Below are 25,210 nucleotides of genomic sequence, written 5' to 3' on the forward strand. Positions count from 1 at the left end.
TGGATTTCTTCACATTTTCTCATGCAAATTCTTTCTGTTGGAATATTGGACTCTGTATGGTATATATGGTTTTATTTTACATAATTTAAAGTTTCTTTCAGAAAATACTTAATTTAAACATGTTACCATGTTTTTATTCTGTTTCAGACTTGCCACCGGTTCCTTCTACATCGAGGACAGGCTTTGCAGAATTTTCTGTTAGGGAGCGAATGAGAGAGAAACTAAAAGCGGCAAGGGTGAGAATCCTTCAGAAGTTCTGTTTAGTTAACTTTAGTCTTATAAGTACCACCCACTTCATTTTACTTGCTTAGTGCTATGTGAATCTGAATTGAGATACCTGCTTTTTTATTTCTAATGCTGAAATAATACTCTGTTCATCAGTACAGTTATTTTCCAGTGTATTTCTATTGCTGTATTTTTTCTAAAGTTTAATTTATTTGTAATAGTAAAAAAGTTGTCATTGTTTTATAATTCAAATGATACAATCATTACAAGATCCTTCTGTGTTTTTGTGAAAAAAAAATGTCTTACACTATTTTGAAATCAGTGGATTTCCTTGTAAGTTTACTGTGCAGTTTAATAAGGAGTATTAACATCTAGGTCTGTAAAATCACTTAAGCTGATTATATAGTTAGAAGATTCTGTCCCTAACACAAACATGCATTAGTTGTTGAGTTCCTGGGATTTATTGTAGCTTTGGACTTACTGTATTTCTGTTATAGCTAAGCATATTTTTTTTTGTTTGCTTATTTGCTTAGTCAAGAGCAGAAAGTAATTTATTGCAAGGCTCCAGTCCACAACCCAGGTGTTTAAAAAGCATCAGAGAAAGTAAGACAGAAGTCGGACGGGATAAAGTGGTAAGAAGGTGCATTGGGTCTTGCTATTCTGATAATGAGAAAATGAATGTGAAACATTAAATAAATCAAAGACTACACATAGTCTTGAAGATCAATTTCATTTGTTTTAATGGGATCAAAATTATACCAATGGTTGAATTAGTATTCAGGAACTTTCCTGATCCAGGAAGGAACATTTCTGTTTATTGCTTTTAATGTACATATTTAACAACAATCATTTGCTTTCATTATAGTATAGCCATCATGTGAACCATGTCATTTACAGGTTCATGACTTCGGTTGCTTAAGATGCCTTAAAGTATTTAAAAGTTACTGTAACAGAAAGGACCATTGTATTATAGCTTTATATGAATTCACACAGTGTAATTGCTAAAGGCTGGATATTAACTTTATGTCATTGTACTGTACTGTATTTCCCTGTTCCCATTTTATATGCAGGTTTTTTAGTATAAGCGTGTTCTTTGTTAGAAAATTAATTTTGTTTTAAAAAAATAACAAAGGCTATGCCTGTACAGAACTTGCACCCAGATATTCTTCAGAATTCAGAAAGAGATTGCTTGCCTGTAGAAAATTTGTTCCAAAGAATGTGTATGCCCAGGAAATAACAGCATGTGGCAGTAGCGTTTTTATCTGGAATTCCAAACAGTATGAGTTAGCCTGGCTAAACTGCTTGTCTAGGGGAGAATTACCTAATCGTGTAGGTTGTGGGGAGGTTTTAGCAGTGTTTTCTTATAAAAAGTAATTGTCGTAGCTTTCAGTGAAGTAGTATTGTTTTAATATGTTCATATTAGGAAAATACGGAATTGATACTCTTATGAAAGTTGGTTACTAATTTCATATAAAGTATATCTGAAACCTTCCATGTGTTGGTTTTGTTTCCTGTACTTCTCTGCACACATACGAAGTATTGTTTTGTTGTTAAGCAAGTGGCTGTCTGATTGCCAGGGCTTGATGTTTTATTTTTGCTATTATTTTGAAGTTTAGGTTGACTAGATGTAAACTTGAGAAATGTCTTCCTTTAATCTAAGAATTCAGGCCACAAGGAAGAAAAACAGATAGAATGTTAGATGTGTTTATGTTGGCTGGGCCTCATGATAATCACTTAAAAGCACTTGAGTGAACTTGCTGAAGAAACCTCAGAACCAGTGATGTTTACAGTGATCTGTGCGTAGGGACAGATAAAGCTTCAGAAAAATGGAAATGGATAACCATGCTACCTCCTTTTTTGAAAAGGTGGAAGAGTATCATCCATGGAGTTTTAGAGTAGTCTATCAATACTTGTTTGAAAGAGAACAAAACAAATAATCAAGTTTGTACTTAAGTACCCGAGCAATGGACACCACCTTTTTTGAATAATACCAAATAGGTTTTTCCTGATTGCAGCAGGGGCTACATGAGAAGTTGGCCTTAGCTCCTTGGTTCCATTGCCAGGTCAGCAGTGTATCAGCAGCACCCTTACTGCTGCTGCCCGGCTTGGGTGGGTTGTCAGCCTCTCATTTGTAGATGGGAAGATTTTGCATTTGCTACCCCATTTCTCCCCCATGCAGAGATGAGCATGTGGTTGCTTGTGTTCGAGAGTGCAGAAACAATGATTTCATCAGCAACAAACATTTATGCAATGAACCATTTCTTGATACTCTGCAGTCTGTTTCTTGACCTAGAGGAGAAAGGAGTGAAGTAATAATTAGATGTACCCTTTTAAAATAAATATAAAATCAGTATAATTGTTACCACAGTGACTGTGGGTTTTTGTTTCTGGGGTTTTTTTCTGTGAATATGCAATTTTTAATCTCTGCATACAGCTATTTGTCTTTATTTTTTTTATGGATCAGTAAATGCATGCTATAACTTAAGTATATATTTTTATGCAGTCTGATAATGATAAATTTAAGGACATGCAAGAGGATGAATCCCACTTACCATCAAAAATAAAGTTTCGTGATTCTGTAAAAAAGCTTAAGCAAAAGTCAACAGTAAGTACCAATTCCTTCATTTCAATAATTGATATTAATTTCATTTAAACTTTATATGGCTTCATGATTCTGTTTGAGGAAGCAGACAGAATTCAGTCTGTTTAAATCCTTTTTATTGAATGCCACTAACTGGCAGTTAAAGTAACTTACAGATTAGTATATTGATATTTATTAGCCACAAAATGCTACTGTTAATTCTTTCATTAGAGGATTCATCCTAATACTAAAGTGAGGTCCTTCAGAGGCAAAATGCCATTAGAAATTTCTCTTCATATCATTCACCTGGATATCTGCATTACGGCCAGAATTTAAACTTTGTCATTTATCCTTTGAAAATTGTTCATATTTAAAACAATAAGCTGGTTAAAATTAAGCCAGGTAACTTTTTGTAATAAAACATTACAAGAAACATTAATGAAATAATAGTATAGCAATAGAGCAATATAGCAATTCGTGTATCATTTAAAAATTTCAGTCAGCTTCAGCATTTTGAGATAAAATAATTATTATCCTGTGACAAGTGTTTATACATGCTGTTACTGCTATTATTAATAGAAAGATATCTTTACTTCCCCTAAATTTCTTATAAATGTCATATTAAACTGTCTTTGTCATCTTTTCTTAGTTCCAGAATGATTTTCCTTCCACTGAAGAAGCATATAATTTCTTTACCTTCAATTTTGATCCTGAACCAGAGAGTATAAAGCCTGGAGCCAGGAAAAAGAATGAATTAAATGAAGAAGAGGAGACAGGAGAAGAACATGTAGAAACCCATGAGGATGAGCAAGAGGAGGATGAAACGGTGTGAGCTCTAGAATAAATGTTTATACTTTTTTTCAGACTTCTTGAATTAATTTGAATCTTCTAATACAAAATGGCAATTTTTGTTTCCTTAAAAATTCTGAAAGTGTAGTTTCTAAAGATCTCAATTCTAAGAAATAGAGGAACTAACAGAGGTGTTTGCATTTAAACTATAGGATGAAGACATACGCCTAGTTAAAGATGATGATTTATTCATTATAGGGCAGACAGCTGAAGATTTTCTAGTAATGAAACCTGCTGTTTGTGAAAGCTATTCTGAGCAACTGAAAAAGGAAAAAGAATTTCTCTTCACTCCCAGCACGCTAGCAGGTATGAAGATTGCGCTTCTCCATTTTGTTCTTGGATTTTGCATAGCATGGCACCCTTTCATCTGCTGAGAAATCTTGTATCAGACTGTCTCTGGCAGTAGAGAGATATTTAATTGTGCTTCTCTGACACTGGTCATCCAGTCAATTCTAAAAAGGTCTGACAAAAAGGATTAAATAGGAACATGTAACCTCATCAGGTCACCAGCTGGTATGCTAGGAACTGAACTCAGGGCACGTGGTTGGGAACTAAGGTTGCTCTGGCGTAATTACTTTAGTGCTGTGTCCTCTTTCACTGGGGTTTAGCTGTTACATTATTTAACATATGCAGCAGGTTACTGGGTACACACATTTAGGTACCGAGTGGCTCATGTACTGTACATTATAACTTACACTATTTCTTCACATCTGCAATTTTTTCCATGTGGCAAGTTTGTCAAAAGTCATGTAAGTAACATAAGGATTTTTGTAATTCAAGGGACCCTTTTCCCAAAACTTGATTTTGTGAATTGGAAATAGTTAGTCAACATTGATCCTGTCTCTGACCTTTTTGCCTTATTCCCATAGGACTGCAAAGTCCGAAAAAATTGCTTTATAATATCACTTGCTATTTAATATTTGAAGTGAAAGAAACAGAAATTAGTCTTTCCGTGCCCGAATGGTATCAGCACAGTTTGCAATGCAATGTCAAAATATTTGACATTGGGTGCCTCTGGTTTTTGTGTCTTGTAACTTAGTTCTGACTGCTTCCAGTGCAGTCCACTGGGTTCTGATTTAGGGGATTAACTTTTATCATAACCCTCAATATAGTCTCTCCCCATTTTGAAATTGCTTCTTGAAAAATACTGACCCCATGCACACTAGTGAAATAATCCTGCAGGCAGGCTTTAAAGAATTCCACCGGCTGTTACTGGACTAACGTGACTTTTCATGCATGTTCTGTGTTATGTACAAGAGTAGCTTAAGCAAAGTAGTAGTAGTAGTTCAGATTAATCTTAGTTAAAGTTTCACTTTATGTGGGAAAGGCTTAGAAATGTTTGTCTAGTCCATTGTTGCTGCTAACATGTTTTTACACTATTATTCAAGCAACCATTAAAACTAAACTCCACTAAGTTATTTGTAGTATTTTTTGGTGAGGAAATGCTTAATTATCTGTTTAGAAGATTTGTGACACTTTAATAACAGATTTAAATTCTGGATATGTCCTGATGAAGAGAAGGACCTGTTCTGGTTATATATTTATTTCTTTTTTCTTAGTTAGGAAAACATTTCTGACAGCATGCTTAATGTGCAGTGCTGTTCGTTTTAAGAATGGCATAGGCTCTTAGAGAATTAATAAACTAGAACTTCAGTTATAAGATATTTTACATGCTTTTCTATTTAATGTCTCATTAGTGCCCATTTCTGAGAAGATGCCTGGAAACATGCAGCCTAGGTACCTTGAGGATGAGGGTCTTTACACAGGAGAAAGGCCCTTTGTATCACAGTCTAATCAAAATATTTTAGAAAACAGAATACTCAGACAGGAGCAAGTAAGTCACCACTACCTTCTTAGTTGTCTTTTTAAAATTCTTTATTTAATCAGTATTTTATTTTGTTATAGTTAAGTAGGCAGATGGTCATGGTAGTATGCGGCTTTCTTCTTTAAAATGTTTATCAGTATCAGATGTCAGGAAATGTGGATTTTTGTAGGAGTGTGGTTTAGTGTATCTCAATAGTCAGAGCACCAGACTGAGTCGTAGAAAACTGGTGTCTTTGCCTGGGTCTGCTTGTAGCCTGCTGGAGAACAAATCACTTCACTTGTCTGTGGCAGAGTTTAGGTGCCACTACAACAGGGGTAATTACAGTTTACTTTTTTTATAAAATGCTGTGGGATTTAGTGTTATGTATAAAGACTTACACGAGAGCTGGGCACTGTTGTTATTATTTACTAGAAGATCATAACAGAAGGAAGCAATATGGAATGGCGGTTTTCTGTGTCCGCTGAAGATAATAGGAAGTTATGGACTTGTACAAATTTACTGCTTGCACTGTAAGGGTAATTAAATATTGGTATAGATTGTCTGGCGAGGTTTTAGAATCATTTTAGATTTTTAAGAATGGCTTATGGAAACACCTGTGAAGGTGGCTTGCATATATTTTATCCTGCTGTATTATCTTCTATACACGGTAAGGTGTGTGTAGTTTACTATAGATTTAAGCTAATATACAGCTTAGAGTATCCAAAATGTTTTCCAGTGAATGACGGACAAGACTTTACAGGATTATGTACAGTGACTTTGACAGGCAGACAGCGAAAAACATATATTTTATTATGATTCTATGAATTCTTCATGGGCTAGCAGAGGTACTTCTATGAATCAGATTGGGAATATTTGCATCTAAAATTTTTAACTGGCCAGTTTCAACCAGGTTAGTTTTGTGGTTTGCTTCACCGTGTTACCACATCAATGTTTGGTTCCAGGGTCAGCTTAAACCAGGTATAGGAATAAGAAGGCAGGCCAGCATCTTTCAGCGGCTGCACTGGTTTAAGCTATTCTTGAATCCAGGTCATGAGGGCAGAGGGATGAATAAGGACAACGTTTCACATGTGAAGCCATGGATAGCAATTGGTGTGTAAGATACTTGCTTCATCTGCTTTCATAAATGCTGCTTAATTAGCTTAGGTTTTAGACTGGAAGAGTTGAGAGATGCTTTGATAAATGATCTCTCTGAACTGCCATTTAGCTCTTTGATTTTAAAAATCATAAAGCAAAGAATTAAATTTGAAGATGTGGGTGGCAGTCTTGTTAGAATATTACAGTTCTTTAAATTTTAGTGATTTAGGAAAACAACAATTAAATGTTAAGTGATTTTTTTTTCTTTCTTTCAAGTCTGTAACACTGAATGTTGAAGGAAAAAATCAGCATATTTAAAGTTTGAGCAAGCTCTTGGTCTTTTGGTTTCAAAACTTATCTATAGTGTATTTGAAGATTTCACTTTGGAGTCTTAAAGTTTGGTTAATTCGGTCACAAACAACTCATAGTCATGTTTTCTTCTGTAATTGCGTTTCATAAGAATTACAATTTTTCAAGTTATTTCTGTATAAAATAAGAAACAATATGAAATTATGTTTTTATTTGTAGGGGAAAGAAGGGTAAAGAGTGGTTTGGTGACGATGGCAAAATCTTAGCATTGCCTAATCCAATTAAACAGTCTTCTACTAGGCCTCCAATATTCTCACTGGAAGAAGGCATTGCACCAGAACTTGAAACAGTGTATAGAAAGGTAGGTATATTTCATATACGTGGTTCCTGAAACCCAATATCCCAGTTCTTCTGTACCAGAAACTCTCATGAGTGAGCTGAAGGGTTTTGTGCCAAGAACCATAAGTACTAACTGCTTTTTGTGATTCCACAACTGGTCTTTAAATGCGCTCTACATTTTCAAGTATATTCCACATGTATTTTTCTGTAAAAATAATGCATACAAAAGGATGGAAAGTTTAGCCGGTAGTACTGGTTAAAATAGTAAAGTGACAGTCCATGACAAACTGCTTCAAGTCTATGAGTCACCAAGGTCTCTGTGAGGCACCCTTTGATATTCTCATGCCAAAGTAGATACACTAATACACTTTATAGATACACTAATACACGTGTATTAGTGTATCTATAAAGCTCCTCATGGTAGAAGCTGGTAAACAGACTTGGTGATCAGAAGTACTTTCTGCAGCTTGAGAGAGATAATTGAAGGGCATGTGCGTGATGGTTATTTTAACAGTGATGAAACTCCTCCCAAATAAGTCTTTACATGCAGTTCACTCATGTAGAAAGCAACTAATTTTGACTTATGTTGCATCAGTTCAGATCTTCTTTAGTTTGAGTTTTTTGTTTGCTTTTCCCTCAACCACAGCATACTTACCCTGGCAAACAGCAGTCACAGTGTGCAGTCAGTACAAATCAAAGCAAGTTTCAGTGAAAACCTTTAGGCAAATTTTAATTGTTCTGCTAATTAGCACTCTATTACCCCATTGGAAAAACTGTGACTTTTTAGACTTTAAGATAGATCATTCTTTTGGGACAAGCAAGTGTTTCTGTCTGCTGCTGTTGATACAGATTTGAATGTTGCCCTTTAATTGAAGCTGGTTACAAATCGCAATTCTCAGGATGAATCCAGTACCACACATCTATGCAGGGTGTTTTCTGCACACAGGAAAAGAGGTTGCTGCTTAGATCTTAGTAAAGATAGGCCAAGAGTGCTTATATTTCAAGAACACGATATTGACATGAATAGTGACATGTAAATACCCAGATCACTGTTGAAAGTAAGACATTAAGCTTAGGGGTCCTTTATGAGCAGAAAAATAGTTAAAGCATTTTTATGACAGTTTATGTCATATTAAACATTTTGATGAGAAACTGAATGTGGAAGGATCAGGGGGACTTAAGTGTGTTTCATGACCATTTATACCAGTCCTGTAAAAGAGCTACGCAACAGCTGAATTCCCGTCTCAATCTCCCCTTCTCTAGTTGTTACAAAGGAGCTGCAATGAACCCTACAAAACTAACAACTTCATGTTTTATGGTTCCAGAATATCTCTGATTAATCTCTTCTGAAGAATTCTAAAAGGGAAGCAGCAGTAGTAGGCAGGCAGGATGCACCGCTAATTCTCTTCTGATTTTGGTAACTTGAGGATAGAAGCCTGACAGCCTTTCAGTTGCAGCAGGTTGAAAGAGACTCTTTGAAAGCCTTCATTGGGCTTTGTTGGTGTGAATTTCCGTGGCATTAGAATAGGGAAACAAAGAACATATTTCCTCTTCTGAACAATCCAAATGGTCTACAAGGAAAACTGCTCTCTGAGAGCTGGACTGTTTATCTTGGAACTCAGTTCTAAGAGGAAATAAAGCAATACTAAACAAATAGGTAAAAAGAGATCTAGCAGGCTTTTCTTTTTCACATTCATTGTCGTTGTCTTCATTGCTCAGCAAAACCTGCAGCACAGGCAGATGACTTCTTATTTCAGCTTCATATAGGCTATCGAATTCTGTTGTTTAGAATACCCATGGTGCTTTTATGCCACGCATTTGTCAACAAAACAAAGAGGTTATCACAGAAGCCTTTACAATTTAAGACTCGGTAGTTAGATGTAAGCAGTGCTAAATGGGTCACTGTCACAAAATCTCTTTGCAAGATAGTTTTGCTGGGGTTTGTAAATCCATTTTTTTTTTTTTTTTTTTCAGGCAATAAAGATGACAGCTGCCAATCAGTATCTTGTCGGACATGGAGATTTTCAGGGGCCTTTTCAATTGGATGTTGATATTTCTGGACTGATATTCACCCATCATCCCTGTTTTAGCCGTGAGCATGTGTTAGCAGCTAAATTGGCTCAGTTATATGATCAGTATTTAGCAAGAAAACAGAAGAATCTTACCAAACTTCTCACAGACAAGGTATTTCTGTTGCATTGTCAGAGCTTACTGAGATAATGATATGATACTTTAAGGTAAAAGCTGAATTTGTTTCTTCAGGGTAGAGTGATGAAATTCTAATTGTATGTAATGAATGGCGTTTTGTCAGAAGATAAAAACCTAAGCATTTCATGTAGGTTGCTGCGTGTTCAGTACAGAACTGTATTTTTAAGATTATGGATTTCTTTGATCTTCTATTTAAAATTATCTCTATGCAAGTTCTGAGGTAAAGGGAACATAATTGTTAGAATACAATAACATTTGCATAGTATTGCTTAGAGTATCCAAAATGTTTTCCAGTGAATGACAGACAAGACTTTACAGGATTGTGTACAGTGACTTTGACAGGCAGACAGCGAAAAACAGTATTCAAGGATGGAGGGAAGTTAGTGAAGTTTAGTTTCAGTTGTTGACTAAAAAGTAAAAGGAAGCAGTTTAATTTCACCAAATTCTACAAAAGTTGATGACCTATTTCCAGGTATATATCTGTGATAGATGCTTTTTTTCTAAGTGCATATTGTCACATTTACTGTGTCACTCTTGTGATACGGCAAAACCCTAGGCTGAGCATAGACTCTTCTGTTCCTGGCTGCATTACTGACTTGCTGGATGACCTTGGCTGGGCTGCTTACCCTCTGCGTACCATCACTCTTCCTCCCATCCATACCTTGGAAGTAATGGTAGTGGTCTTCTCTGGTGTAAATTTGTACATGAACATCAGACGTTTAGTACAATTCTAATATCATCAGGGTGCACAAGAATATTTTTAAAGTATTTTGAAATGCTTTTTAAATCTGAAAGGATAACAATTCTTTAGAAAAATGAGGTAGATATTGTGATATGACGTAGCTCTATGAAGTAGGGCTGGACTGTTAAAAATTAGTTTGATTATTAAGTACATATAAATTCAGATTTCCATAAATTAAGGGACTATTGGAAGGGAAAAATAATCATTCTATGCACCGTCATTTTTATATTACTGTAATGAGGGTCAGTAGGTGCCATACAGATACTTCTGGATGTTGGTATAAAGCATTAGGTTATAGTTCTAATGCTGAACAAATATTTCATACAGTGTCTCAAAAGAATTCTTTGGTATACTTTTACTTTTAAAGGATTGGCTTTAGTTTTCCATGAAACAGTGAAATAGGACATTTGGGTTCTCCTTGCCTGCATTACAGGAACCTATGTGTGGAAGGGGTTTCCTGAGTGTTTCCACAATACTTTGCCAGTATGGTAGGCAGCTGCATAATACATTTTTCATAAATGGATTTTAACAATTAGGTGTTTTAGCCACCATTCTGCTACTGACAGACAGTTTTAAAACCTGTCTCCTCTAACAGTCATTATTTAATGGCCATATTGTTGCAGCAAAACAACTCTTCCTCCCTTTCCCTCTCCCTCCCCACTGTGTCCCAGTGGACTTCTCCTTATCCACCTCTTCAGAATACAGCAGATACAAATAATCCGTATCTTTAAAATATATCACCTTTAAGTCATCATTTTGGCAGGCTAAAGAAACTGCACTTTCTCTCTCCTCTTATAAAACATGCTGTCTGTGCCCCAGATTGTACTAGCAGCTTTCTGTGTGTTCAGTTATTCTTTCTTTCACAATTTCTTTCAACATCTTCTTTTATACCAGTGAGCTTCATTTTGTGGCTGTCCATGTATGTTTTCAGCTGTATGCTTCCCGCTCTCCAGTTTTATTGTCTCTCCAGTTCGATAGATTTGCTTAAAAAAATCTTTGCTCCTTGATTTATAATTTCATTGCTTTTGCTCTGGATGTAGTTGCTTTTGTTTCCTGCAGTGGCATTCGCCATTCTGGTTTCACATTCAGTATTATCCTGGAGATCTGCAGCAATGTAATTAACTAAAATTTTAATTCCTATCCTAGTACTGGTCCTTATTTTTCTCCTCTCCTAGCCAGTCCTTTACATTCTCTTGTCTTCACAGCCATGTATATTTGTGCATTCTCCAAAACTAGGTGTGTGTCTTCCATGTAATCATTTGATGCCTATCCTCAAATCTTAGTTGAAGGGGTGGCCTCTTGTCTCGACAGTTATGGTTTCAAAAGTGCATTTGAACTGTACCATTGTTGCCAGTTCTGTCTTATCCTTAGACCTTCTCTTCTTCCAGTTGTTACATGCAATATGTTATGCTTAAGTGCTTTGTTGCAAGGTGCCCAGCTTCAGTAAGGCACTCCTCAAATCCACAATCCACTCACTTTTGTTGTTTGTTGATTTTCTAAGGTAACTTTTGGTGGCCCTTCCTAGTCCCAAAACGACCTTTTCTAGAGGGTGTTTTTTTGGCAGACTCACTTCCCCCCCGCCCTCCCCCCCAGCCTGTTGATTCTTGAGCTTTCAGAATAATCCCTAGAACAGTCTTGTTCCCTTGTTTAGATCTGTCACTGTGATCAAAGTCAGAAATCTCCCGCATGCATCTGGGAATCCTAATTAGAATTTCATCTTGAAGAATCAGCAGCTCACAGACATGGCAAAACACTGTAAATACTGAATCAATACAATTCAGAGTTTTCTGTTATGTAAAAACTAGCTCTTTCCTGTCAAGATGCATTACACTGTACGCTTCCTAAATGTCAAATCATCTGTTAATTGTTTGTTTGTTTGTTTAAGCTGCATGCTTTGAGGAATGCTGTGCAATGTAGTATAGACAATGCTGGTGCTGGTGTTCCTAGACCTGTGGCACAACAGAGCATACCTGAATACAAAATGGAGATCAGGTAGGTATGGATTCTTTAGATCACTGCTTTTTAAACTGTATGACCTTTTTTTCTTTCTATGCTGGTACAGAATATGATTCATGTCAGACTTAAATTCTGCTATAAATAGCTCTAGAAGAATTTTGAAGGCTTAAGATTTCTTACTGATGAGTAAAAGCAATTATGAAGAAAATACAGCTTAGGCTGAAATCTTGATTCAAAAGTGGTCTAATTTGATTACCTTTTATTAATTACATAGTAACTATTTACTAGTGTGTTTTGCACAATTAAAATTTAATTAAAAGAAGGTTTCAGTAGGCATGCTGGATGCATGAAACTCTCACAGCAATGCAAGCTGACGTGATTTTTAGAACAGACAAAACCCCTAGTTTCTTCCATCGTCTTCCTCATTACACAAGTGTTCTTGATTCACTTCCCATTCTTAAGTATTTTGGCCATGTTTTTGCCAATGGGTTAATATATGGTAGAATTGTAGAATTCTGTTTTACAAAATTACAGTTATTTTTCTTGGACAGTAACTAGGTAGTAAAAATATACTGCAGTTTTTGGCTTGGTAGTGAAAGTTAGTATTATTTTTGGCAGATGGACAGTGGTGCACTGTAAGTGTAAGCAGTACGATAAAAATTAAGTTATTTTGGAGATACATGCTGAGCAGCCTTTTAACTAGTAGATAATAAAAATATGAAAGTTTTCACAACCTGAAAGTAGGCAATAATGTATTAATTTAAATAAACAGAAGTTTAGACTGATGTAATGGATCACATAATAATAGAATATTATTATTATCATTATTTAAATCAGGTTTTTTTGAATAAAAGTTATACTTTCAGCCTTGAAATCTACATCTGCTTACACTTACACATCTACTCACTATTAGTTTGGGAATTGCTTCTTTAGATTTTCATCATTCAGTTATGCTGTCTTGTAATACATTGGTATCTGTGCAGGATATATAGAAGTCTGTAATGTAATATTTTATACTGAAGGACAAAGTGTTCCTTCCATTGAAAAAGGAGTAACTTTTACTAATACTTTCTTAACACATCTGCTAGAGGACTAGGAGCAGGAGGTGTGTAGTTGCCATACAATACCTTGGAGACAGGAGCTCTCACCGGGGAAAGCATGAGAATAGTAATGAGAAGGTTCACTGTGGGAATGAGAGTCTTGATATTGTCACTAATCCTGAGGCTTGCTTGATGGTTAATTCTAATTAGATAAAATATTCCTTCTGGGTATCTGAAGTGTTTTTGTAGGTCTTGAGTGCTTTAGTTCAGTGTCACACTATTATGAATAAGGAGAAACTCAGCTGAAATCAGTGAGATCAGTGTTGCGTAAGTAATGTGAGCTGAGTTTGGCTGGGATTATTCTAGGGCTTTTTGTATCTGCAATTTTTTCTGGCTACAGCCCTGTTGTTGGAAACTGTTCCACATATGAGACTCAGATGGGCTCAGGAATTTTTACTGTCATGGTGTGTAATACTAACTTGGACCAGATGTGTTGGTAAAAACATCTGACCTGCCGTGTCTCTCCTCTAACATTGCATTTCCCTGATGGTCAGTGTAGTACTCTCATGAGAAATTACAGATGTGAAGAGAGTGTAGCATGGAAAATAATCTGACTCTTTCCTCCACCCTCCAATAACATAACTGATGTGTGCTCCTTGCTGTCTGAAGATCAGAGCTGTAGTTTTCCATCAGTTTGAGGAAGAAATGTCATCTGAATACAGAAAACTTTTGCAAATTAGCAGTTTCAGCCCTACTGTCCTCATTTGCTGAGAAGGAAGCCAACGTATGCTGTGGATTGCGGGTTTCAGGCTCTTCTGGCTGATGTATTTTAGCAGAGGTGATTCTCTACTGAAAGATCCTGCTTCCAAATCGAATACATTAGATAAGTGTAATTACTGAGCTGTATATTCCTCATGTCTTTAAACTTCATCTTCTAGCTTCATCTGGTAGACAATGAAGAAGAGGTGGTTAAGCTGCGTGGTTAAGTAGTATTCAAATTGCTAGCTAATGAAGTGCAGAAGTTACTCATATTGCTTTCTGGAAAGTCTGTATTTCTTCTTTGTTTATTGTTTTTACTGAATTTGCTTATGCTTTTAAATAATGTGTGATGTATTTCTTAGCTCTAACTCAGCCTCTCTGTCTTCCACATTCTCTGAATATTACAGATAGTAATGTGTTAGTTTACAGCTTCTATTTTTATTTTTTTTTTAAATCACATTATTTTTACTAGACGTGTTTAGCTACCAAGATAGTACTGGAAACAGTCTGTGCTTGTGCCACATAGACATTTACATCAGAAGTGTGTTTTGGTCATTAAAAGTGCTAATGAATAGCTCTTTTACAAACAGATTAGAGGGTGGAAATGTGAAATACCAATTCTGAGGCAAAAAAAAAAGCCCTATTAATTTTGTTTGTGTTGAGAATCCTGTAGGGCTGTCAAAGGACTTGCATTACTTCATACATTACTACATTACTTCATCTCTGCAAGTCCTTTTTACTGGAGCTAGAAGCATGTTAGTTTAAAACATATTTTGTAATGTACGATTGTAATAAGCATTACTTCATAGCAGCAGTGTAGGTTTCCTGGGCTGTTGTTTACATGAATTGACTTTAAAATGTTTTTAATGATGTACAGCTGTAATAAGCATTTCAGAAAACTTTGAGATCTCTAGAGAATGAACTATAATTGAAGTCAGATTATCCAAAATGCAAGAGACTAGAGTACAGAAGGAAATCAAATCCTGCCATCTTTAAGTCTGGGTTTTATGCTCCTTGGATTTAAACCACTGAACCCATCAATCAAATAGAAACCCACATCACTTGGCTTTTGGTATCGCAATTTTTCACTCTGTTGTTCCACTGAGTTATACAATTCTGACTGATTTTGTGCATATGTATATATATTTCTAGGCAAACCAGAAGACTTCGTGATGCTGAAGAAGAAAAAGACAGAACATTGCTTAAAACCATTATAAAAGTTTGGAAACAAATTAAATCCCTCCGTGACTTTCAGAAGTTTACTAACACACCCATGAAACTTTATTTGAGGAAGTATGTTTTGATAACACTGTTTGTACTTCATTTGCCAGCAGTGGAGTTTTAATAAGATTAGTCAATTTGGGAACTTACAATTCTGATACAAAGGGTGCAAAAGTAAGAATCTGAGTAGTGTCTGGCACCGGTTGAGCCTGACTATATGTTAAAATAACAAGTAATTACTGTAACAGAAAGAAATTTCTAAAGGCTAATGAGTAAAGAAAAAGTAATTATATTCATTGTGGATGGTAACTGTCTGGTATCAACTCTTAGACTATCTATGCTAGTATTTTTAAATAGAACACACATTTGATATAATGAAATTAATTCATGGAGAAGTAGACTTATGTTATATATTATAGCCTTAATTGTAGCCCTTATGTTAATTTATGCAACATGTTGATAACTGTTGTTTTGAAGGGAAGTGGTTGATCAGAGATTAGATGAAAAAGCATATGAAGCAGAAATTCAGTCTGAGATAAATGAATTACTAGAAGAATGTATGGAAGAATATGAGAAGAAAATGGAGGAGTATAAAACTGAGCTACAAGAGTGGAAATCCTGGAAGAAAACACAGGTTTGTTTAAATCACTGAGTTTGAGAAAAAATAAAATTATTACTGAATGTGTTCAAAATTTGTCCTTCTAATACAGGAAAAAAAAAAGGCAATTTCAGGGTAGTTATGCATAGATTTTGTAATGTACTTAGATACATTCTGTCTACTTAGAATTCATTAGTAAATTAATTGTTAATTAAAAAAAAAGTGCGAGGCTTTTGTGGAGCATTGTCTTACTACTGTTGATTTTCAGCACTTCAGCAGTTCTTTCTTTACATGTAGTAGTTTTGCAGCATTCCTGTTAAATTCATATCTTTCTTGCAAAGAAAAAACATGGATGAATTTTGTGTGTGGAGTAGTGAAGCAAAATAATTATGGGATGTTTCTAATGAACAAGCAGTTGATATCATCTCATGTAAATTTATGTTCAGGAATGTCCCCAAACTGAAAAACGCAATTAATATTCTAGCCTTTTACCTCTGAAAATCCTTATTGCTAATAATCTGTACTGTAGTTAAGGTCTCAGTTGTGCTTCAAGAGGATATTGACAAGTACAGTACCTAGAACAATACACTGCAACAGGCTAATCTTTGAAACAGCCTGTGGCAGCGCCAGCAAAATCAAACTTGCTTTCATAGTTATGCAGCAACGTAATGGATACCGCAGAGTAACGGTGATTATACTTGAATTACTGCCCTGTTTGAATACTGTGGGGTTTTGGATACCAAAGCAAAATAAAATTCAAGGAAACGCTTCAAATACAGTTTTCAAGAATCTAGTGCATCTGCTGATACTTTTATGGAAATTTTTTTTCACATAGCAGCATCTAAGGCACTTAAGATGTTTGAGGGGAAACTGATCTGCTGGTACTGGAAATTCCTGTTACTCAAACATTAGTGGGCACTTGAGTTGTTAGTATCATGTTAGTTCACTTGTAGGGTAAGATGAAGAAATGTAAACCTTGAAATGAAGGCAGTCTTGAGCATTGATCCTAACGGGAACTGTTCAGCTACCTCTAGCCAGTTGTGCCTCCACAAATACTACGGTGGATGGTTCCAGCCAAAGCTGCTCTCAGCATCTTTTTATTGTGTTAGTCACAAACTGTCTTGAAACCGAGATGATTGTGGTTTTTTCCCTTTAGAGTGAAATGTAGTACACAGACCTTCCTTTCACGCCTGGAAATACTTTATTTTATTTTACCTGAAGTGATTTGTTAGTTAGTCACTGCTGTTGGTGTCTTACTAGCACAGATCATGTGTATCTATGGAAGACACTAGAGGTAGAAGAGACTAGATAAATTTAAAAGGAAATAAAAGAACAAAACCCATAAAATTAGACCAAAAAAGAAAGAATATTTATTAATAAAAATAAAATAAGTTGTTTGGCTAAATACTTCAGTTAGTGAGGAGAAACTGTTTGCTTTCCTCACCTCCAGCTCTTTTGCTTATGGTGTCTTACATAATGAAGTGGCTGGTGCTTCCAAGCAAGCTGTACTTCCAAGTAATCTGTTAAGTCTGCGGAAGGAGGAACTTGCTTGAGTTTAAAGCTGAACATGCACACGAACACTGGAGTTCTACAGTTTAGGAGATGCTGAAAGACACGTGATGTTCTGTTTGTTTATTCTTCCATTTGGCATAGAGGAAGGGAGCGGATCATTCTCCTCATGCTAAGGCTACTTCTAGCCTAAAGAGCTTGTGCTCCGAAGTTTGTGGCACATGTGCATTCACTTTGTCGATGTGTATGCAGACAATACATCTCGAAGAACCGTGTCTACTGGTTGAGCAACATTCCTTCAGTCCTAACTGAATGCATGTGGTAACTCAGGCTAAATGAGAAGTCAGCTGCTAGTCAGAATGTTCAAGTAACATCTTTATTTTGTAAGTTGGTTGGGAAGGTTAAATAAATGTGTTGTTTAAAGCACATTATGTTTTTAAAGCATATGAACGGAATGCATTGCTGAATTCTGAATCTGAAGTAGTACTACAGAATGAGAGAAATCTAACTTTTGGTGTGGTGATTTTAAAATTATACAGTCATTTCTCATACATGTTTATCACTTGTGAATCAAGAGAACAAGAGGAGAAAACTCTACTGATTGATACAAGTTCAGGAAGAACATTTTTATTTTTATATGCAGAAGTCCAAGAAGAAAAAGAAGAAAAAAGACATTCATGATGAAGAAGAATTGGTAGAAGATTGTGATCTTGGTGAGGAACGTGTAAAACCCATCCCACCTAAAATGGCCAATAGCCTGGAAATAGAGCGGCGGGTTAGAGAAAAAGCTGACAACTGCAGAAGGAAACCTGGAGAGCCTGCTCTAATTCCTGAACTGGTCCTGTCAGGAAACATAACTCCAACTGAGCTGTGTCCTCGGTAAGATAAATTTTGGCCTGCAATTTACTTTATTCATGAGTTTTTACTGTTATTCAGATTGTTTATACAACTTCAGAAGCATGTGTTCAGCATTCTGTTTAGTCTAGTGATAAAACTTCTGCTTCTGAAGCTGATAACTTCATTCGCTTTCAAGTCATATGTAAGCGTGTATGTACTGGGCCTGGAGAATGCATGTCTACACACTCCCTTTGAACCTTCTGATGTTCCTTGAGCATCTGCATAGAACAGTGGTTTTTCAGTGTAGAGTCTAGGTCACTTCTGACAGTACCCCTCTCACTGGCTAGTCCTTTACACCAGGTCTGTGCTATAATCAACAAAGCAAAAATAAAGAAATCATGTCGTAAGCCAGAGATTTCACTGTGGATTAAATAAATAAATTTACTTGTTTGTGTTACTTTCCCCATTTAAACACGCGATTTGACATACATCTAGCAGATTCTAGTCATTTAAAAACTGCTTTGTTTCATACTTGCTCAGCAAATAGCCTCATCAAGGAGTATTGCTTGGCTGTTCTACTCCCAATAGCTAAAAACTTCAAAGTCTTAACTCGATTTGATATCATTTCTTGTGCGTTGGAGGGAGGGAGTAGAAGGGAATTTTGTTTCCCTAAATAACTCCTTTTATATGGAAGTGGCTTTAATGGATCTAAAATTTTGACCTGTTCATTTTTAAATGATTGTGTATTCATGAGAAGATAAAACAACTGTTAATAATATAATAATAATTAATAATAATGTAATAATAGTTTTAAAGTCATTCCTGTGTGGTGACATTTTTAGAAGAATACCATCTTTATTCAGGTGACTTCCCATTCCCCCTTGAGGAATCAGAATCTCATTAAAATAACCAAGAATAAAAATGTTATTAAAAATGATATGACAGCTTGTTTGACATATTTACAGAGCAGAAGTTTTGCGACGAGAAGATGTGAAGAAACGCTCAACATTTATAAAAGTCCTTTTCAACTCCAAAGAAGTATCAAGGACTGTTACCCGACCAATAAGTTCAGATTTCAGAGTTCACTTTGGACAGATTTTCAATTTACAAATATTCAATTGGCCAGAGAGTTTGAAACTACAGGTAGATAATGATTTATTATAGAGCTTTTAAAAAGATAATATGAAATGTATTACTCCTGTAATGCTTATATTTTGCTCTATGGTAGTGTTGTAAAGACTGAAAAACCTGTGAAATAATCTCTGTGAATCATCAATCTTATACTCCTTATGTAAGGGGTATGTACATATAGATGTTTTTATGTATATATGCTTTATATAACATGACTATGGCCTACATGGGGGAAATTAAGTAACTGGGACATGTGATTAAATACGTTAGTGGAGCAGCCTCTTAATTTTAGAAAAACTGATTTATGTTGCAGATAAACTTGCCAAAATGGTAGTCATAAAACATTATTTTCTACACAGTAAAATCATCATAATGTTTGCTGGAGGGGAATAAGAAAAAAATTCATTGCTAGTAACGTCCATAACTACACTTGACTTGATCAACAGTGCAGTTACGTCAAACCACCACCATCCCATTCCAAGTATGAATTAATGAATAAATCACATGAATAATTTTCAGAGCCAATGCAATATATTTTTAGGAGAAACACGGTCAGGAGCCTACTTCTCCTGTTAGATGACTTCTTCTGTTAGGTAATGTATCAGTGGTAGTTCAGAGGATAGTGATATACCTCTCACCTGCTCCATTTATGTAACACACAAATTGAAAGGCAAAAGGAATACCATCTGCTTGGATTAAAAACATCTGAATGGAGAAGTCATTTGCTCTGAACATGCAACTGGCCAGGAAAGAGAGACACAGCCTGCAGCACTGAGAGAATGGGGGCTGTGTGCCTTACCCTGCCTTTTGTGGTAAGGGAGAAAGAATCCCTCTGGCACCTTCACCTGATGCCAGTAACTGTCACAAGCAGTTGCATATTGTACAGTGATGCTCTTTAAACCCTAGAGTTTGTTGTACTATTCTCAAGTGCATTAGAAAGGTGAAGAGGATATACATTTAAGAAGAATTTAGACCAAATCAACTTCTGGTAGCTGAAATGTCTGCTAATTGGATATTTTAGAAAGTAAAAGAATACAATTGCCTTAAATGAATTTTTTCATGCTGAAGTCACAAAGCCTTTCACCTGAATACCCTACAATATGTTTTCAATTTCTCATGAATATGTGTGTAAATTTTTTACGGTCTGTTGCCATGTTGTTTTCTAGATATACGAAACAACGGGTATGAGCAGTACCACCTTGTTGGCTGAAGTGTTCATACCTGTTCCTGAGCCTACAATTCTGACAGGCAGTGCTCCTATGGAAGAAATAGAATTCAGCAGCAATCAGCGTGTGATGCTGGACCATGAAGGAGTTGGGAGTGGTAGGGACTCTCAGTCTTTCTCAGTTCGGTGTTTCTCATTTTGCTGAAACCATGTAGCAGTAACAGGCTGGCGTATGTTTGAGAGTAAATTCTCTTAAGAGTGTTTACAGCTTCTGTAACTGAATCTTCTAAAATAGTCATGATTCTTCTTGTTAAAGATTGCTGTGGAATTTTTGTCTCTTACTAATTTTAAGCTGTCTGTAATAAAAATGTGTGTGTTTATTATTTGGCTTGTAGTGTTAGTGGAGCTCTACTAGCTATAGAAGGTATTTTGGGTTTTTTTAGTGTTTAAATAATCAGACCTCTGACACTGCAGAACAAGCAGATGGTATTAATCAGTATAGCTCCAGTGATTTTAATGTTTTAAACCACTGAAGAACGGGCTGTATAAGTGTATATGCACGGTTATTTTTTGTCTTCCTATTTGCTTTGTTGGCATCCTGCAACATATTTTATCCCTGGGATTTCAAAACGATAAAACAAGACACAGAGAGGAAAAGGGGAAACAATAAGAGAGAGTAGCATATGGAACTTTCAAGTTTGTGTAATAAGTTTGAACAGCATTATGAGATAACTGACTTGCATAAATTTGCCATATATGAAATGCAGATGAAGCTAGAGCAGAAGAATAGATAAAAAGCTGTAGAGAAAAGAAATGTGGTAAACGACAAATGCGTGTGTAAGTGTCATTGACCATGATAACTCTATATACAGTTGTGTATCATAAAGCTTTAGGACTGTCTTTTCAGTCATGCATAATTATTTTGAGTCTGAATTTCTGTTTCATTAATATCAGTATGCTGAATCTGAAAATTACCAGAAATATTAAACAGTGTGCATCTGTGAAGGGAAAAAAAAGCCTTTGGCATATCTTTCAAGGCATAGCCTTTCCTGCCAGCCCAAATGGAAAGCCGTTGTGAGGGGTGGAATGGAATCTTTTACTCCTTTTGTAGAGCAGAGTCCTTCCCCACAGCATGCAACAGAATCAAGTTGTCTCACGTTACGCCATTTATATAAAGGCACAGGTTATTTGACTACTTGACTACTTAAAAATACGGGAAGTATTTTTTTTAAATGTTTAGACATTGTGTTTGAATGCAGAAGTATACTAGTTTGAGGTTTTTTTTCCCCCTTTGATAGGTGTGTCCTTTTCATTTGAAGCTGATGGTAGCAAAAAAATGACTTTAATGACCTCTGGGAAAGTATCCAATAGCGTCTCTTGGGCAGTTGGAGAAAAAGGAATCCCCTTAATTCCTCCAGTGTATCCGCAAAACACAGGCATTCCAAGGTAATACGATATGAATTTTTAGTGATTCATCAGGAACTGATTATACTAGTTTGTTTTTTTTTAAATAGTTGCATAATAAAGAATTTTCATAATCTTTTTCCTTAAGTTTAGATATTTTACTTTGCGCTGTAACCCTCTGGAGATATCTTAGGATACATGTTTTTGGTAAATAGATTTTAGTTAGGAATTCTATCTTTTAGTATATTATTTATAGACAATATTAAAGTTAAACTCAAGCTGGTTAATTCACTTTTATGATTTTCTAATAGAAGTTGTCCGTATTGGCAAGCAACTTTCCTGTAATCATTTTGCTAAGAACAGAAGCTCCAGCTCCTTCTTATCCGAAGTGCATTTGGAGAGGCTATTGAGACACGTGCTTTAAATGCCCTTTTTGTAATTAATGATAAAAATTATACTATGAAAGCAGTAGAAGTTAGTATGGGGGCTTGACATTGTTAGTGAATTAATCAGTGAAGTAGTCTCATCTGTCAGATCATTCCAAGATAATACTGTTTCATTATTTTTCTCCATCAGAAGCCTGTTGACATGCAGAAATGAGTATATTATTCCATTCAAAACAGTCTAATTTGCCCTGTGGCTGCAAGTTGGACATTGTAGATTATTTGTCCATTTTGTTGCTTTTTATATAATTTCAGTATAGTCAAGGAGATGATACATAAAGTCTGTTTTTGTAGTGACCTCAGGTAACTTCACTGTAAAGCCCTAGGAGTTTTACTATGCTTATTAACACTGAGCAAGTACCCAGCTGATTAGGTTCTGTCAGATTTAGAGGCTAGACATTGGTATCTGAATCACTCTGTTACTATTTTTGACCCAAGCTGCAGCTGCTAGAGTAATTTTCTGATCAGCATATGAGTAACCTGCTGACTTCAATGAGACTAGAATAGCATGAGATTAAAACACAAGGATGCATTCCCAAAGGCTAACTATAATTTGGGAGACTAACCACTGTAAGTAAATGGAAAAATGGGGAATTTCAGAAGGAGGTTTGCTGTAAAACATTCTTCTTTGAACTGCCCTCTAGAGATGAACAACCCTCTGTGACTTCCCATTGTCTGTTGGGAAATGGGAAAGTTGGAGGCAAGGTTTTCATGCATAAAGTTAGTTTTTGCTGCCCATTAACTTTTCAGCACAATTGTGATTCAGTGTGCATTTGTTCAAGACTGGTGCCTAAAGATAGAACCCTGATGTTACCACTTTATCTGCTGCTCCAGTAACTGCTGGATATTTTGCTGATTCTAACAAAGAATAAGAAAGATCCCAAAGTTCCTAAAGCTTTCTTGAAAATATTCAGATTAGTAGAGAACAAAGAGACAAATTAGTACCCCTAACAAGAGAAGGGGCAACAAGAAGGACTTGGTGGTACTAGTGGAGGAAAAGCTGGACATGAGCCAGCAATGTGCAGCCACAGCCCAGAAGGCCAACCGTATCCTGGGCTGCATCCAAAGCAGCGTGGTCAGCAGGTTGAGGGAGGTCAGGCTGAGGTCAGCAGGTTGAGTCCCCTCTGCTCCACTCTGGTGGGACCCCACCTGGAGTCCTGCATCCAGCTCTGGAGCCCTCAGCACAGGAAAGACATGGACCTGTTGGATTGGGTCCAGAGAAGGGCCACCAAAATGATCCGAGTGATGGAACACCTCTCCTGTGAGGACAGGCTGAGAGAAGTGGGGTTGTTCAGCCTGGAGAAGAGAAGGCTCCAAGGAGACCTTATTGCAGCCTTCCAGTACTTCAAGGGGGCTTGTAAGAAAGATGGGGACAGACTTCTTAGCAGGGCTTGTAGCAATAGGACAAGGGGTAATGGTTTTAAACTGAAAGACGGTAGATTTAGATTAGATACAAGGAAGAAATTTTTCACGATGAGGGCGGTGAAACACTGGCACAGGTTGCCCAGAGAGATGGTAGATGCCCCATCCCTGGCAACATTCAAGGTCAGGCTGGATGGGGCTCTGAGCAACCTGCTCTACTTGAAGATGTCCCTGCTCATTGCAGGGGGTTGGACTAGATGGCCTTTCAAGGTCCCTTCCAACCCAAACTATTCTATGATTCTATAATCTACCTTTTGTGGTATTTGGCTAATAACATGCATGTCCTGGTGTTTTGGGTTTGTCTGGCAAGGTTTTTTGGGGGAGGGGCTTCTGGGATGGCTTTTCTGAGAAGATGCCAGAAGCCTGGCCAGCAAATCAGTGTACAAATGGTCTCCAGACTACCTACCATACTTCCTTGCCTACTATGAATACAAGAAAGTGAGCAGGAACATCCGAAGGATAAGGAGTGGTGCTGGGACCTGTAGTGTCAGGGAGGATCAAAAGCAGGGCTGCACCACGAGGGAGAGGGCTGCAAGGGTGTCCCAGCACAGGCGCTGTCCTCGCCAGCCAGCATGCAGTCCTACAGGAGCTGAACATGACAGGCAGAGCAGGGTGCTGACAGCAGTCCCAGACATGGCGAGGCGATGAATCAGGCCCCAGGGTCTCTCCAGAAAAAGCGGACAAGGGGGCAGAGACCAAGGCAGGTCTGAGCACGTGGTCCAGGACACAGGCCAAAGGCAGGATTTAAGACATAGTGCAAGCAAGGACTGTACATCTGAGAGGTTTTTTTTCAGCATGGATTGTCAAAACTTTTATGTTACCTTTCATGCTGTGAGGCAATTTATCATCTTACTTCCTAATAATCAGCAACTTGATGTAGATGTATCATAAATGTATCAATAAGCACCTTATTACCTTGTATAAAAGTTCCCTTTCACCAGTTCCTTCATATTTCCTCAGTACTTTCCCTTGCAATTCATCATTCCCTCAGCTGCATAGCTGCAGCTAAGAATTTTGTAGTGGAAGTTACTATTCAGGTTGTGGGGAGCTTTTTGGGTTTTCCTGAGGTTGTTCAATTATGTTTTATATTGCTATATCATAGGTATTTTGGGAATAAGTTCTGTCAATTCTGTGTTTTTAGTGCTTTAAAAAACATTGATGCTATTGCATCCATTGGCACATCGGGCTTAACTGACATGAAGAAACTAGCTAAGTGGGCAGCGGAAGCAAAACTTGATCCAAATGACCCAAACAATGCAGCTCTGATGCAACTGATCATGGTAAGTGGCTTTTTCAGAGCTGTAGGGCTAGCGGAGCTGTGAAGCATCTAGCCACCAATACCTTCTCAGGCATGCCAGGGACGTAGTAGCATTTGAATTTGCGATGGGCATACTTGTGCAAACGTTAAAAAGCAAAATGTCTATTAAAAATGCGATTTATTAATCCATTAGTAGTGGGTTAATGATTTATTAATGAGTATGATTTATTAATCCATTCAGTAGTATTCTAGTGGTGAAAAATAGATATAAGGAAATACGCAAACTGGTTAATTTATAAAATAAAAAAAAAATAC

General features: G+C 36.6%; 1 protein-coding gene across 1 annotated transcript in view; it reads left to right on the top strand.

Moving 5' to 3' along the window:
* Positions 1–209: 209 nt before the first annotated feature.
* Positions 210–25,210, top strand: part of CC2D2A (coiled-coil and C2 domain containing 2A) — a 56,335-nt gene continuing 31,334 nt past the window's right edge. The window contains exons 1-16 of the mRNA XM_010297191.1: positions 210–236; positions 759–857; positions 2,729–2,830; positions 3,456–3,632; positions 3,808–3,961; positions 5,353–5,489; positions 7,093–7,224; positions 9,177–9,386; positions 12,038–12,144; positions 15,060–15,200; positions 15,606–15,762; positions 17,879–18,114; positions 19,038–19,215; positions 20,370–20,526; positions 21,667–21,814; positions 24,779–24,917. Of these exons, the coding sequence (XP_010295493.1) occupies positions 210–236; positions 759–857; positions 2,729–2,830; positions 3,456–3,632; positions 3,808–3,961; positions 5,353–5,489; positions 7,093–7,224; positions 9,177–9,386; positions 12,038–12,144; positions 15,060–15,200; positions 15,606–15,762; positions 17,879–18,114; positions 19,038–19,215; positions 20,370–20,526; positions 21,667–21,814; positions 24,779–24,917 (2,301 nt within the window). The remainder of the gene's footprint in view (positions 237–758; positions 858–2,728; positions 2,831–3,455; positions 3,633–3,807; positions 3,962–5,352; positions 5,490–7,092; positions 7,225–9,176; positions 9,387–12,037; positions 12,145–15,059; positions 15,201–15,605; positions 15,763–17,878; positions 18,115–19,037; positions 19,216–20,369; positions 20,527–21,666; positions 21,815–24,778; positions 24,918–25,210) is intronic.

The sequence above is a fragment of the Phaethon lepturus genome, unplaced genomic scaffold, assembly GCF_000687285.1.
Source record: "Phaethon lepturus isolate BGI_N335 unplaced genomic scaffold, ASM68728v1 scaffold10651, whole genome shotgun sequence".
Taxonomy (NCBI): domain Eukaryota; kingdom Metazoa; phylum Chordata; class Aves; order Phaethontiformes; family Phaethontidae; genus Phaethon; species Phaethon lepturus.